This window comes from Macrobrachium rosenbergii, chromosome 37 (genome assembly GCF_040412425.1).
Source record: "Macrobrachium rosenbergii isolate ZJJX-2024 chromosome 37, ASM4041242v1, whole genome shotgun sequence".
NCBI classification, from domain to species: Eukaryota; Metazoa; Arthropoda; class Malacostraca; order Decapoda; family Palaemonidae; genus Macrobrachium; species Macrobrachium rosenbergii.
In genome coordinates this window covers 2,279,096-2,292,961 of record NC_089777.1, presented here as the reverse complement: position 1 = coordinate 2,292,961, position 13,866 = coordinate 2,279,096, and the positions used below count along the sequence as shown (strand labels likewise).

The 13,866-nt window shown below is 41.1% G+C and overlaps 1 protein-coding gene across 1 annotated transcript in view; it reads right to left on the bottom strand.

Annotated features, from left to right (window-relative positions):
- Positions 1 to 5,334: 5,334 nt before the first annotated feature.
- Positions 5,335 to 13,866, bottom strand: part of Parp (Poly-(ADP-ribose) polymerase) — a 259,948-nt gene continuing 251,416 nt past the window's right edge. Inside the window, exon 20 of the mRNA XM_067081290.1 lies at positions 5,335 to 5,884. Coding sequence (XP_066937391.1) covers positions 5,632 to 5,884 — 253 coding nt within the window. The 3' untranslated portion in view covers positions 5,335 to 5,631. The remainder of the gene's footprint in view (positions 5,885 to 13,866) is intronic.

Here is a 13,866-nt window from a genome sequence, read left to right as displayed (position 1 = left end):
GGTACCCTGAATGCTGTTCATAGTATCATGTCTTTACTTTTATGTTAATATTGTCTTTATTTTTCAAAGACAAATAGTCTTCAGACTGACTTTTTGTTGTGGCTTCTATAAGCCAAGTTTTCTCCTTTATTTGTCTGAACAACATATCTATTGTTGGATGTCTATTTAATAAATATTTTTCTAATTTTAAAGCTGAAATATTTTGGTCAGCTTCCATGGTTAGAAACCTTTACAAACTTCCACTCCCAAAAAGGGAATGAGAGAGAAAAATAATGATTCAAAGTGAGTCAGGGTTGGGTCACATTGGTATTTACTCTTTTTGAGAGTTTTATAAGGTATTAAAATTTAATACCACCCTGATTTTTATTATTTGGATTATCCAGAGAATTGTTCATTTCCATTCTAGAAGATTTGCTCTGTACTGGAGTAGCGATCGTCATCTGTGCCGGAACAATACCATCAAAGGGTCGAGGGGTACTCGAATCCTTAGATTGACTAATCATCAAGATTGGAGAGAAAAAACCCTGAAAACCTTAAAAAGATATCATCAGCCTTTCATTTTATTCTTCTACCAATGGCACAAGTGAGAACCGACTCGCAAATGTCTGCCCACTACCCTACCCCAAAGGGGATGGCACAACATGATTAGAGTGGCCAAGTGTAAGTCAAACCCACTTGCTAGGACTGAGAGTATTACAAGAATACAATTGCCCCCACCCTAATCATATCATGGGCAAACCAGATAGAATGCCGAGAGTCCTATCCTCAGAACCAGAACCCCCTGGAATCTGTGACCCAGCCCTAAAGAATAGTTCTGCCCTTGAAATATCAATCTGATATCTCAGGTCCGAACATTATCGGGTAATTGATGGTCCTACCACAGTTCCCACTATTTAGCTTCAGATATAAACCCAGTCCCAGCTATGATATCTTTTCCTATTTAGCAGGTCCAATGAATTTTAGCAAAAGTGGAAAATTCTACAAAAATTAATCCAAACAAATATATAATGATATATGGGACACTTGGACTCAAACTGGGGAACACATTCCTGGGGTTCAAGAGTCCCCTCACCACGTCAAGGTGGTCCCAAGTTGAGGGGGCTCTGGTTTTAAACCCTGCGAATCCTTTAGAGGAGGTGGACGGGAATCCTCGTGTCCAGGAGGTGGATGATTTGGAAAATCAGGAGTTTCTTTCCTCTCCAATAATTTTTCTAAAAAGACTGTGGTTACTTCTAAGATCATTCCAACAGGAATAGAAGCCTTGCTGGGACCGAAGAAGGACTCTTAAGTCATCAATTGAGTTGCCTTGTTCCAGTCATGCTGATTCAGTCCTTAATCATGTAAATTCCTTGATTTTGGGACGAGATAACTCCCTTCATTCCGGCAGATCGTTTAAGTTTCTCCCTCCTCCTCTTCCTCACCACAAGAAATATTATGCAACTCCTCTCATGCCTCTTCTGAATAGACAGGTCAACTCCAATGTTGTCCGTCTGAAGCCAGGTTTGACTCTGGATCAGGTCAGAACAGAAGGTTCTTCCCTTTCCTTTCAAGAAGCTGCTTCTTTGGAGTCGACTGCCTATTCTGCCTTCCAAACTGTTTCTTGGACAGATTTGTGGTCTCCAGCTGTTGCCAAGATTTCTTCTTCCCCTTCATCAAGGAATAAAGTCAATGGTTCAGCTTACATCAGATTGCTGCAATCTGGTGCTAAGGCTATTTCCTACCTTACTCATCTGACTGCTAATTTATGGGGTAATATCCTAATGATGAGGAGAGACGCAGCTCTCTCCAAAGTGGCTCGGTCTGTCAATGTGGATTCCTTGTTATCCTTGAGGAATGGCGATATTCTGGACTCCCAGCTGCTTTTCCCCAGGGATCAATTGGATGCAGCTGCCGACAGGGTCGAGCCGACAGTAACGATCATCTCATCTAACAAGCGGTGAGTAAAGCAGCAGCTCCTTCTCGTCTGAATGCTCCATGGCAGAATCTGCAGCCTCCTCCTAAGAAGCATATAAGACCTCCTCCTCCTACAATCAAGACTTCCCAACCTGCTTTGTCACCGAAGAAGCCTTCCAAACAATGTCCCTTTCATTCTCACTCTACCAGACCAGGAAGGGGAAATAGGGGCAGAGGTAGGGGAGGTAGACAGTAGAGTGGGCACCCCTCCCTGCTCTGTGCCACCAGTGGGAGGATGCCTGGCGAGCCATTGGGCTACATGGTAGAATTACAGAGCAGAGCCGTTGGCGGTAGATGTCCTTCAGGCAGGTTATCTACTACCTATGACTTCGCTCCCCCGCTCTCTGATTGGCCTCTCTCTCACGTCACTTACGCCCAAGGCTCTCTGAAACACCTAGCTCTCCAGGAAGAAGTGAGGAAGATGATGGAGAGGGAAACTGTAGAGTAAGTAAAGCCTCCTTCCCCAGGGTTCTACAGCCGAGTCTTCCTAGTCCCCAAGGCAACTAGCGACTGGAGACCAGTGATAGACCTGTCAACGTCGAACCACTTTCTCAGAAAGACGAGCTTTAAGATGGAGACTCCTCGAACAGTCTTGGCAGCTGCCAGAGACGATTATATGCTGACCATAGATTTTAAGGACTCTTACCTCCAGATCCTTATTCATCCCTCTTCCTGGAAGTTCCATTGCTTCAGTCTCAAACTGGTGTTCCAGTTCAAGGTCCTTTGCCTCAGTCTGACAACAGCTCCCCAAGTGTTCATGAGAGTTTTCACCCTAGTGTCGACGTGGGCTCATGCTCAGGGAATTCGCCTCCTAACATATCTCGATGACTGGCTGGTCTTGGCAAGTTCTCAAGAAAATATAATTCGAGACAGGGATTCTTCTCCAATTTTGTCGCAGCTTAGGCATTGTGATAAATTTGGAAAAGTCCAATCTCCAACCCAGTCAAAGAGTATTTTACCTGGGAATAATCACAGACACTGCCTCTATGAGGGTCTTCTCATCAGATCAGGTGATAAAGAAGTTTAGAGCAGTGGCTCGCTCCTTCCTATCCGAATGGAACCAACCAGCTTGGCAATGGCAAGTGATCCTAGGACTTTTGGCATCACTAGAGAGGCTGGTTCCTCACGGGTGTCTTCATCTTCATTCCCTGCAATGGAGGCTGAAGGAATTTTGGTCTCCGGCAAGGGACTCTCCTCATCTACAGGTTCCTCTGTCGACAGAGGTAAGAAGAGATCCATTCAATATTTATGGAACACAGTGAGGTTCATAAGGATTCAACTTTTGTATTTACAGATGGCTCCAAATCCTGTGCTGGTGTTGGATTTGGAGTTTTTAGTACAGTAGTAAGTTTTGCACCAAAGGTGCATTTCCTGTTTTAACAACTATTTTTACAGCAGAGTTGCTTGGGATTTTAATGCTATTGAGAAAATAGCAATTGCTGATGAAAAAATTATACAATTTTTAGCAATTCTAAGAGTGCATTACAGGCACTTAATGTTTTTAACTCGGATAACCCTTTGGTTTTGAAAATTCAGCAATGGGTTTACCTATTATTATACAAGGAACAGAAATTAGGTTTAGTTGGGTTCCAGCGCATGCTGGTGTGCATGGAAATGAAGCTGATAGATTGGCCAAAGCAGCAGCTCTAGATTTACTTCCAGGGAGGTGTCCACTTTTAATAATTTCTTCCCAAGCATTAGAAAATTTACAATTAATTTGTGTCAAGAGCATTGGAATGGTATAGGAGAAAATTAAATGAAAGAAATTACTGAAGTTATATTTCCTTGGAAGTATGGCAGTATGCCTAGAAGATGGGAGACGGCTCTGTGCCGCTTAAGGATTGGGCATGCTCGCCTAACAACAGCCTTTTGATGGCCGGGGAGGTTCAACCTTTTTGTGAGGATTGCCTGGTCCCCTTGACTGTGAGGCACTTGCTGGTTGAGTGCCCCAGTCTTGGGGATATTAGAAGCCGTTACCTCTTTGAGGCTCTTGGTTGGGATGGCAGGTTCATCCTTGCCAAGATCCTTGGGGAGAACGTGGTGTATGATGCCAGTGGCATTTTTTTATACACTATCGACGCTGGTCTTCTCCCAAAAATATAATATTTAATTAATTTTCTTTTATCTTTTTATTGTTTTTATAGCAGCTATGTTGTTTGTTTAATTGATATTGGCATCAATGACCCAGTTGTCACAAAGCCAGATAACTCAAAATCATTCATTCATGTTAGTACTGATACATTTCTTACTTGTTTAATTTGTGATGCCAGTGTAGTTCATGTTCCTGAGGTTGCAGAGAAGGCTTTGGTCCTGTCTGGGCAAAGTCCCCTACATCACAATGCACCTCATAGTAACTCCATACTGTAAAGACGAGGGTTGGAAGAGAAAGCAGTCTTTCCCTGACTGGAGCACATAACTAACTAAGGTCTGCAGAGCAGCATAAAAATTGAATACTTATCAGAGTCTGCATGTTAAGGCACAGAACTAGTTTCTGTGGAAAGCAATACAATGAAAACTGAAAGGCTAAGTTTGTTCCTTGAGAGGTATGCGAGAGGAAAATCTTTGAGCAGTTCCCTTAAGCAACTGAGATGTGGAAAAATATGGAAAATGAAGGGATGCTGATCCAAAACTAAGCCCACAAAGATTCAAAGCCTATCATTATTGAAGCTGAAGGCAAGTCCTTCTGAAGTCATTAGAATAGAATAGAATATAGAATTTAGATCAAAGGCCAAGCACTGGGACCCATGAGGTCATTCAGTGCTGAAAGCAAAATTAACAGTAGAAAGTTTGAAAGGTGAAACAGGAGGAAAACCTTGTAGCTGCACTATTAAACAATTTTTAGAGAGGGTGGACAGTCAAGACAGAAGAAACAGAATATGAACAGAGGTACAGTAAAAGGAATGGAAGAGGTTGCAGCTAGGGGCAAAAGGGACGCTGCAAAGACCCTCAAGTAATGCCTACAGTGCATCATGTGAGGTACACTGATGGCATTATCCCCCCACAGGGTCTGAAGCCTTAAGAAAAGTTACAACTTTGATCCTGGTAACTTCCTTGATGGCTCTACTGAGAAAATAAAGTTTCAAGACTCTTCAGTGACTTATCAAAGAAAGAAAGGTAAGACAACAATGTGATGTCTGGGAAACTGTACTTATGGATGGATGGATGTATGATATTTAGGGCAAAAATGCCAGCTGCTCCTCTCAATTCTTTGCTTACAGCAGTGAGGTCACACTTAAATACTGTAGTTGGAGCTCTATTTTGCATCAAGTTTTTCATAACTTCCCTTTACTTCCTGTTATTGTACTGTTTCAAACGTATACTATGTATATCTTGATTAATTTTATACTGTTTATGTAACAAAAATGACAATAAAAATCATTGTTTCATATACTTTTATTCAAAATAATATACTGTACTTCTACAGGCAATTTACCATTTTTCAAAACAGCAAAATCATGGAAAGAGGAAATTTTCCTATCTACTGAACTCTTTTATTTATCTTTAAAACAGTTTTTAAATCAATATACAAAAATATCCAGGTAATTTCATAAGTAATGATAAAAATTAAATAATATCTCAGAGTACCAAAATTCAAACTTCATCTTCAGGAATACTACACTTTCAACTGCATAATTGGAATACAACACTTTATCAACAGTCTTTTGAGAAGTGTTACCATTAGTAAGAGTACTTAAAATTGAGTCGAAGCATATACCTGATGTTAACCTGAGCAACATCATACACAATGTATTCATTGTACAAAAGTGAGGTTCTACTAATGTCTGCATTTACACCTTTTCCAAGAGGAACTTCAACTCCATCTTCCAGTTTGATGGTCTGGCTAGGATCTGGATGAGTTCTACCCACACCTTTGGTGCTGTGCATCCCTTTAGGGAGCTTTTCAACATATTCTGCCGTCGTCCGCTCGTACCTATAACATGGATGAAAAACTGATGATGTATATCTAATGAAGAAGGAAACATTACATAAAAACAGGCAAATTTACAAAAATCCAATATGAAACCATGACAAGTTATTTTTAAGCAATAAGCCTAGAGTTATCCTATGTTTCTTCATTTTCAACTGGTATTCACTGAAGTCAAAAACCATAATAATTTCGTGGTGAAAACATTTGATAGCCATTTTTAATGTTGTATGACCTCTAAATGAATAGTATAAATAATATTTATAGTAGTAAATTAAAACAGTATCAATAAATATATAGTTATGGGTATCAATAAATATATAGTTATGAGATTTATCCCCATATTGGTATATCTTACGTAGCACGACTCACATCATAATCAGATGTGTTTGTGAGTTACTGTTACAAATGGTAACAATATCCAAAATATTTTCAGGTTTTGAAGATTAAATTATTTTTTCTTATTTGAAACATATGTACTGTGTGGATTTTCTTAATCTTTCCTTTTCTATTTAGGATGTCATGTTTGTGTAATGTTTATTCAAAGTGTAAATGCACAACCCTTTGTTATTCTGTATTTCTTATGTACTTTATTTAGATGTTGAGCCTTTCCTTTACAGGCAGTCCCCGGTTATCGGCGGCGTTCTGTTTCTGAGGGAGTGATGATAACCGAAAATCGGCGATTTTCGGGAGTTATCGGTGCCGAAAAGCGCCAATTTTCGGTTATCGGTGCCGAAAAGCGCCGAGCTTCGGTTATCGTCGCCTCTGTTAGGTATGAATCAGCGCCAATACCCAATTATCAACGCTGATAAGCGGAAATCAGCGATTTTCGGCGCCGAAAATTGCTGCTTTTTGTCGCTAGACAAGCGCCATAAAACGGGATCGCTGTTAACCAAGCCAGCCGTTAACCAGGGACTGCCTGTATCTGTAGCCCCATCCACTTAAACACACATACACACATATATAGAGACTGGCTTGTAATTCTTACAATCTGCACTTATACTACTGCTTGGAACAGATAACTAAATATAATTCCATTGTTCATATACAGAACAAACCTTTTGTCATAACTTAAGGGAATATTCTCTAACACCTGCTGGAGTGCAGTTAAAAGAATGTTACAAGGAATTTGGTGGCACTGAGAGTAGCGAAGATGGCACTAAGAAGGAGGAGTAGCCGACCTACCTTACCCCATCTCAAGTCCATCGCATCAGTTTTTCTCTTGACCACCTTCTAAAGCAGGCTGTGCTGCTGCCCTGCCCTGAAGCTGGTTCTCTGTCTGCTTCCTGACCACAATTATGCCTTAGAATCCTGGGTTTTTCTTGTTTTTGTTGTTTTGTGGTCTGTGTGTTTACTGCTTTGAATATGCAAACCCCATAACTCTTCTAAGCCTCCCAACCCTCAGAGAAAATGCCCTACTCCCATTTTCTGCCTTCTTTTGTGAGAGCCCCCATTCTGCTTGTAGCAGATTAGATCTAATGTCTGTAACGTAAGTAATCCATGTCCAAGTGTGTTGACTGGTCTCCTGAGCAATGGAAGAATTTGGATAAGAGGAGGAGATATAGAAGGAAATCAGCTCTGCAATCTTAGGAAGGCTTGTTTCCTCGGTGGTGGCATCCGCATGCATTCTTTCTCATTCTGCCTCTTCTCTACCATAAGTGAGGAGGCTGCTCGCCCTTGTACTGTTTTTTCAGAAGATGAGCAGAAGATGACTTGCTCGGGTGTTGGGACTTTTTAGGTCTACCAAGGGTACCAACCCTTTCTGGCCTACTGTCTCAATGGATGTCCTCCGGTATTCCAATTTCATCCACCATGACAGTTTCCAAGTCTTCTGTCTCTATGATGTCATCTCATCTTACCACGCCTCTCCCACTGTCGACTACGAGAATATCAGTCTCTGTAGCTGCTTCTCAGCTGTCGACTCTCACCGCTCCCTGCTCCTTGCCATCAGCCATGTCGTTGCCACCAACTTCCACATCTGTACCTTCCGACTCTCTCATCTCTCTCGTACAGACTATTTTTGATAAAGTTGAAGTTATTTTTATGAGGAAGTTCTGTCATTCAGAGGTTAAGAAATCCAAGAAGACGTTGTAGATCCCCTTCATCTTCGTTGTCTGCTCCGTCCATCCCCATCACACACTGGAGGAAGGGAGACTTCATAGCCCCTCCATGCAGGAAGATTTGTGGGTCCACCTCGGAGTCTCGTTCCTCTTCTCCTGTAGTTGTTCCGAGTTCAACTACACATGCCTGTGCCGAACCCTTTTGTGCTTCTGTTCAACTTACCCCTCAGAGCCGTTCCTCCGCCAAGTCACATGTATGTGTTCCTTCTGCCATTTCCAAGGTTCCACAACCAGTTGATGACTCCCATGCTGCAGTGATTTTAAACAGAGTTTTGCCATCTTGGACAGCCAAACCTACAGATCGTGCTCCTCCACAAAAAATATCTGTTGTTTCCTACTCCTCACCCTGATCCAGGTGCAAGTGTTCCTCAAGTCCGTAGGAAGGATGATACAGCCCCCATCAAGAAGTTTAAAGTTCAGGATCCCTCTCCCAGGTCTCCTCCCGCTCATGTCCATGTCTAATGTACTGAAAGCCTGTCAGGTCGCGCAACATTCCTTGTTCTTCTTCATCACGTCATCATTCCCCTAGAAGGGACTGTGTTCAGCATTCTCACTCACATGGCTGTGACTGTGATTCACGCTCTCGTTCACACAGCTGCAGCCGAGCTACACGTAACACTTGTCCTGCACGGCCTACTAGCAAATCACATCATTCATCTCCTCACGACAAGCGATATCACTCACACGTCCGTGAGTGTGATTCCTGCTCGTTCGCATGCCCATGACCAATCTTCATGTCACAGGAGTCCTTCATGGCCTCGTAAGCTATCACGATGTTCATCATATCATAATTCTTGTTCCCATTCCCATGGGTGGGATTGAGACCAAGATAAGGTTCCAACGTGCTCTAAACACTTACAGGCCCCCAAGAAAGTCTTAGGCCCTGAAAGAGCCTAGGCTCCAGGAAATAAATCAAGGCATTTTAACTATGTCTGACTTGGCTGACAGGCAGGATCATGACTCTCGAGGTCAGGATGTGGAGGATGAAGACGATCAAATGTTCTTTTTAACTTCCTATGCTGAAGTTGTCGAATTAATTCGTGGTTGTAATGACTTAACCCTTAAACGCCGACTGGACATATCATACGTCGACTAAAATTGTCTGTTGGGTGCCGAGTGGACGTACCGTACGTCGACTACAAAAAATTTCAACCTTCAGTCAACTTTGACTCGACCGAAATAGTCGAAAAACGCAATTGTAAGCTAAAACTCTTACATTCTAGTAATATTCAATCATTTACCTTCATTTTGCAACAAATTGGAAGTCTCTAGCACAATATTTCGATTTATGGTGAATTTTTGAAAAAAACTTTCCTTACGTCCGCTGTAACGCGGCCGAAAATTTCAGAAATTCTTTCGTCATTTTGTCGTAATTTTTGCACTGTTTTATATTAGCCATTACATAAAGTTTTATATATGAAAATGTGTGCAATTTCATGTAAAATACAGCAAAATACAACCCTTGGTTGTAGCTTTTATCAGTTTGGAAATATTTTCATATAAATCACGATAACTGCCAAAATTTCAACCTTCAGTCAACTTTGAAGCAACCGAAATGGTAAAAAAACGCAACTGTAAGCTAAAAATCTTACATTCTAGTAATATTCAATCATTTACCTTCATTTTCCAACAAACTGGAAGTCTCTAGCACAATATTTCGATTTATGGTGAATTTTGAAAAAACTTTTTCCTTACATCCGCGCCAGAAATTCTTTCACACGTCAGAATGTTTGCACCGTTTTATATTAGTCGTTACATAAAGTTTTATAAATGGAAATGTGCACAATTTCATGTAGAATACAACAGAAAATAACTCATGGTTGTAGCTTTTATCAGTTTTGAAATATTTTCATATAAATCACAATAACTGCCAAAATTTCAACCTTCGGTCAACTTTAACTCGACCGAAATGGTAAAAAAAGCAATTATAAGCTAAAACTCTTACATTCTAGTAATATTCAATCATGTACCTTCACTTTGCAACAAACTGGAAGTCTCTAGTGCAATATTTCGATTTATGGTGAATTTCTGGAAAAAAAAAAAAACTTTTTCCTTACGCTCTGCGCCATGCGTAACTCAGCCGGACATCTCAGAAATTCTTTTAAATCACGTTGTCGTAATCTTTGCATCGTTTTACATTTGTCATTACATAAACTTTTATATATGAAAATGTGCGCAATTTCATGTAGAATACAACAGAAAATAACTCATGGTTGTAGCTTTTATCAGTTTTGAAATATTTTCACATAAATCACGATAACTGCCAAAATTTCAACCTTTGGTCAACATTAACTCGACCGAAATGGTCGAAAAACGCAATTGTAAGCCAAAACTCTTACATTCTAGTAATATTCAATCATTTACCTTCATTTTGCTATAAATTGGAAGTCTCTAGCACAATATTTCAATTTATGGTGAATTTTTTAAAAAACATTTTTCTTACGCCCACGCTGTAACTCGGCCGAACATCTCGGAAATTCTTTCGTCATATTGTTGTAATGTTTGCACTGTTTTATATTAGTCGTTACATAAACTTTTATATATGAAAATGTGTGCAATTTCATGTAGAATACAACAGAAAATAACTCATGGTTATAGCTTTTATCAGTTTTGAAATATTTTCATATAAATCATGATAAATAGAAAAAATTCGACTTTCGGTCAACTTTAACTCGACCGAAATGGTCGAAAACTGCAATTGTAAGCTAAAACACTTACAGTCTAGTAATATTCAATCAATTAGCTTCATTTCTCAACAAACGGGAAGTCTCTAGCACAATATTTCGATTTATGGTGAATTTTTGAAAAAGCATTTTTTACGTCCGCATGTTACTTAATTCATGCATCATTTTGTGATAATATTTTCTCTGTGTTGCTTTGATCGTTTTACAATTTGTTATATATCAAAATCATCGCAATTTAGTGTACAATACAAAGAAAAAAAATAACCCGTTAGCTTTAACCGTTTTGCTCACGGCGCGATTTGTATAAAATTATATATGAAATTTTTTTTTGCACTGTCATATATTTCAATATTTATATATGATAATGATATTTTTTTAATTTCTGATGGTTGCATACTAAACTTCAGGCAATGACAAAAAAAGGAGCCGAAAATGAACTCTTAATCTTAAAAACTAAGCATGCTGTGATTTTTTTAAAAAACTTTTTTTCCGCTTCGGCGCTAACTCCCGAACGCCGCCGGCATACAGTAGACGTTTTTGTAAATAGAGGCTCGGCGTTAGAGGGTTAACTGAAGAGGCTGTGGCAACCCATTCGGATTTATCTACGGGTATCGAAACCTTGCTAGGGCCTAAGACAGAGGCGAAGACATCTCTAGGGTTGCCATGCTCAAAATATGCCAGCAGAATTCTTAAACGAATGAATTCTCTCATCTCAGGTTGGGATAACACTTTATGTTCCAGTAGGTCTTTACGATGGGGAAGAGGTGGAGGCAGTAATTTGAAACATTTTTAAGCAACTTCAATGGATGTTTTGCAGCCAAGGCAAGTCGATCCAGGCCTAGTTTGATTAGGCACAGGAATACCCTTGGACCAAGTCAAGGCAGAGGGCACATCCTTTACCTTTCAGGAATCTGCAACACTGGAAGCAACCACTTCATCAGCCTTCCAAGCTGTTTCATGGTTAGACCTGTGGTCGACGGCAGTGGCAAAGCTCTCTTCCACTGTGATGGCCACCTCTGGAGACAGTGCCTCCTTTACTAAATTGTTACAGTCTGCTGGGAAAACCATTGCTTACTTGACCCATCTAACAGCTAACATGTGGGCCAACGGGCTACCTAAAAAGAAGGGATGCTGCCCTCTCCAAGTTCTTGAGGTTTGTAAGTACTGATTCGGTGTTAGCCTTAAGGTATGGAGAAATTTTTTAAGTTCTATGTTTCTATTTCTGAACGACCAGCTAGCCTCAGCAGTCGATAGATGAAGAGCAGATAATAATGATAGGCTAGTGCATCAAGCTGTCTCAAAGCCATCTGTTCCTTCTCGTGCTGCACTTACAAATCCAGACCTCACACATCTTCCTACATCTACCCAAAGAAATCTCAAGCCATTACAGTTCAATGCATGGCTTGTCAACCATCTCCATCTCCATCCAAGAAAACTCCTCAGCAGAAACCCTTTCAACCCAGACTTGGGAGGAAGAGGTAGGATCAGAGCCAGGGAAGGTAGGGGGTGCCTGGTGAGCCACTGAACAACTTGGCAGCAGTTCAGGGTGGAAACATGGGTAATAGATGTCTTTTGGGTGGGGTATCTACTCCCCTTAGAGTTTCATCCCCGACTCTCTGAGTGTCCACTTCACCAATCAACTTACTACTTAGGTTCAGCAAAGCATCTAGCTCTTCAAGGTGAAGTGAAGAAAATGATGGAAAAAAAAAAAAAAGAGCCGTGGAGTTTGTGAAGGACATATCTTCAGGATTTTACAGCCATGTGTTTCTGGTTCCCAAAGCTACAGGCGACTGGAGACCGGTAATAGACCTGTTGACTCTAAACCTTATCGTTAGGAAGACAGTTCAGAATGAAAACTCCTCGTGCAGTTCTTCAAGCCATCAGGGAGAACGATTTCATTCTCACAATAGATCTAAAGGACGCTAATTCCAGGTCCCAATCCATCAATCTTCTCAGAAGTATCTTCACTTCAGTCTGGGAGAGAGAGTTTACTAATTCAAGGTTCTTTGCTTTGGTCTTTCAACTGCCCCACAAGTCTTCACCTGAGTGTTTACCCTAGTTTCGACGTGGGCACACTCTCAAGGAATAAGGATCTTGGGTAATCCAAGACAGGGACTGTCTTCTTCAATTTTGTCATGGTTTAGGCATTGTGATAAATTTGGAAAAGTCAAACCTCATGCCCAGTCAAAGAATTCTTTACCTGAGCATGCTGATAGGCATGACAGCAGCGAGAGTATTCCCTTCAGACCAATGACTAGAGAAGTCAGGAACTTTGCCCAGTTCTTCCTGTCCAAACAGAATTAACCTGCTCATCAGTAGCAGATTATTCTAGGTTATCTTTCGTCCTTGGAAAAGCTAGTTCTCCATGTTCAACTAAACATTTGATCACTTCAATGGAGACTAAAGGAGTTTTGGTTCCCTTCAAAGGATCCTGCCTTGTTCCAAGTTCCACTTTCAGAAGAAATGAGGAAGAACCTAGCTTGGTGATTGGACGACAGGAACCTGACCATATGAGTGCCTCTTCATTCTTCCCCCCTTCAGAGATTATTCTGTTCTCAGATGCCTCAAATGAGGGGTGGGGAGCACAATTGGAAGATCGCCTAACATCAGGGGTGTGGGATCACCAAGACAAACAGCTTCATATCAACATCCTGGAGCTGAAAGCAGCCTTCCTAGCACTTCAGGAATTTCAAGAAAGGGTAACAGGGCACTCCGTGGTACTATGTCTGACAACACTACGGTGGTAGCTTGTGTCAACAAACGCGGGGGCAAGTGTCTCATCATCTTTGTGACCTGACAGTGCAAATACTGTAAGCCAGTGGGTGGTCTTTCACTCAGTGGCTCTCTCGGCCAGATACATCCCAAGCAAGAACATGGTGGCGGACAAGCTGAGAACAGAGTGGTCACTGCATCAGGAAGTGGGGGAAATGCCTATTTGCAACAAGACACAACAAGAAACCAGAGGTTTTTTGTTTGGTCATTCCAGATCCCTGGGCCTTGGTGGAGGATGCCCTACATCATCCTTGGGGCAATCTGGACGTCTACGCCTTCCCCCCTTTTTGTCTAATCCACCAAGTTATCAACAGTGTGATGATTTTGCAGAACTTCAGAATGACCCTTGTAGCTCCTTGTGGTCACAAGAAGAATGGTACCCTGATCTTCTAACCTTACTGACAGATACACA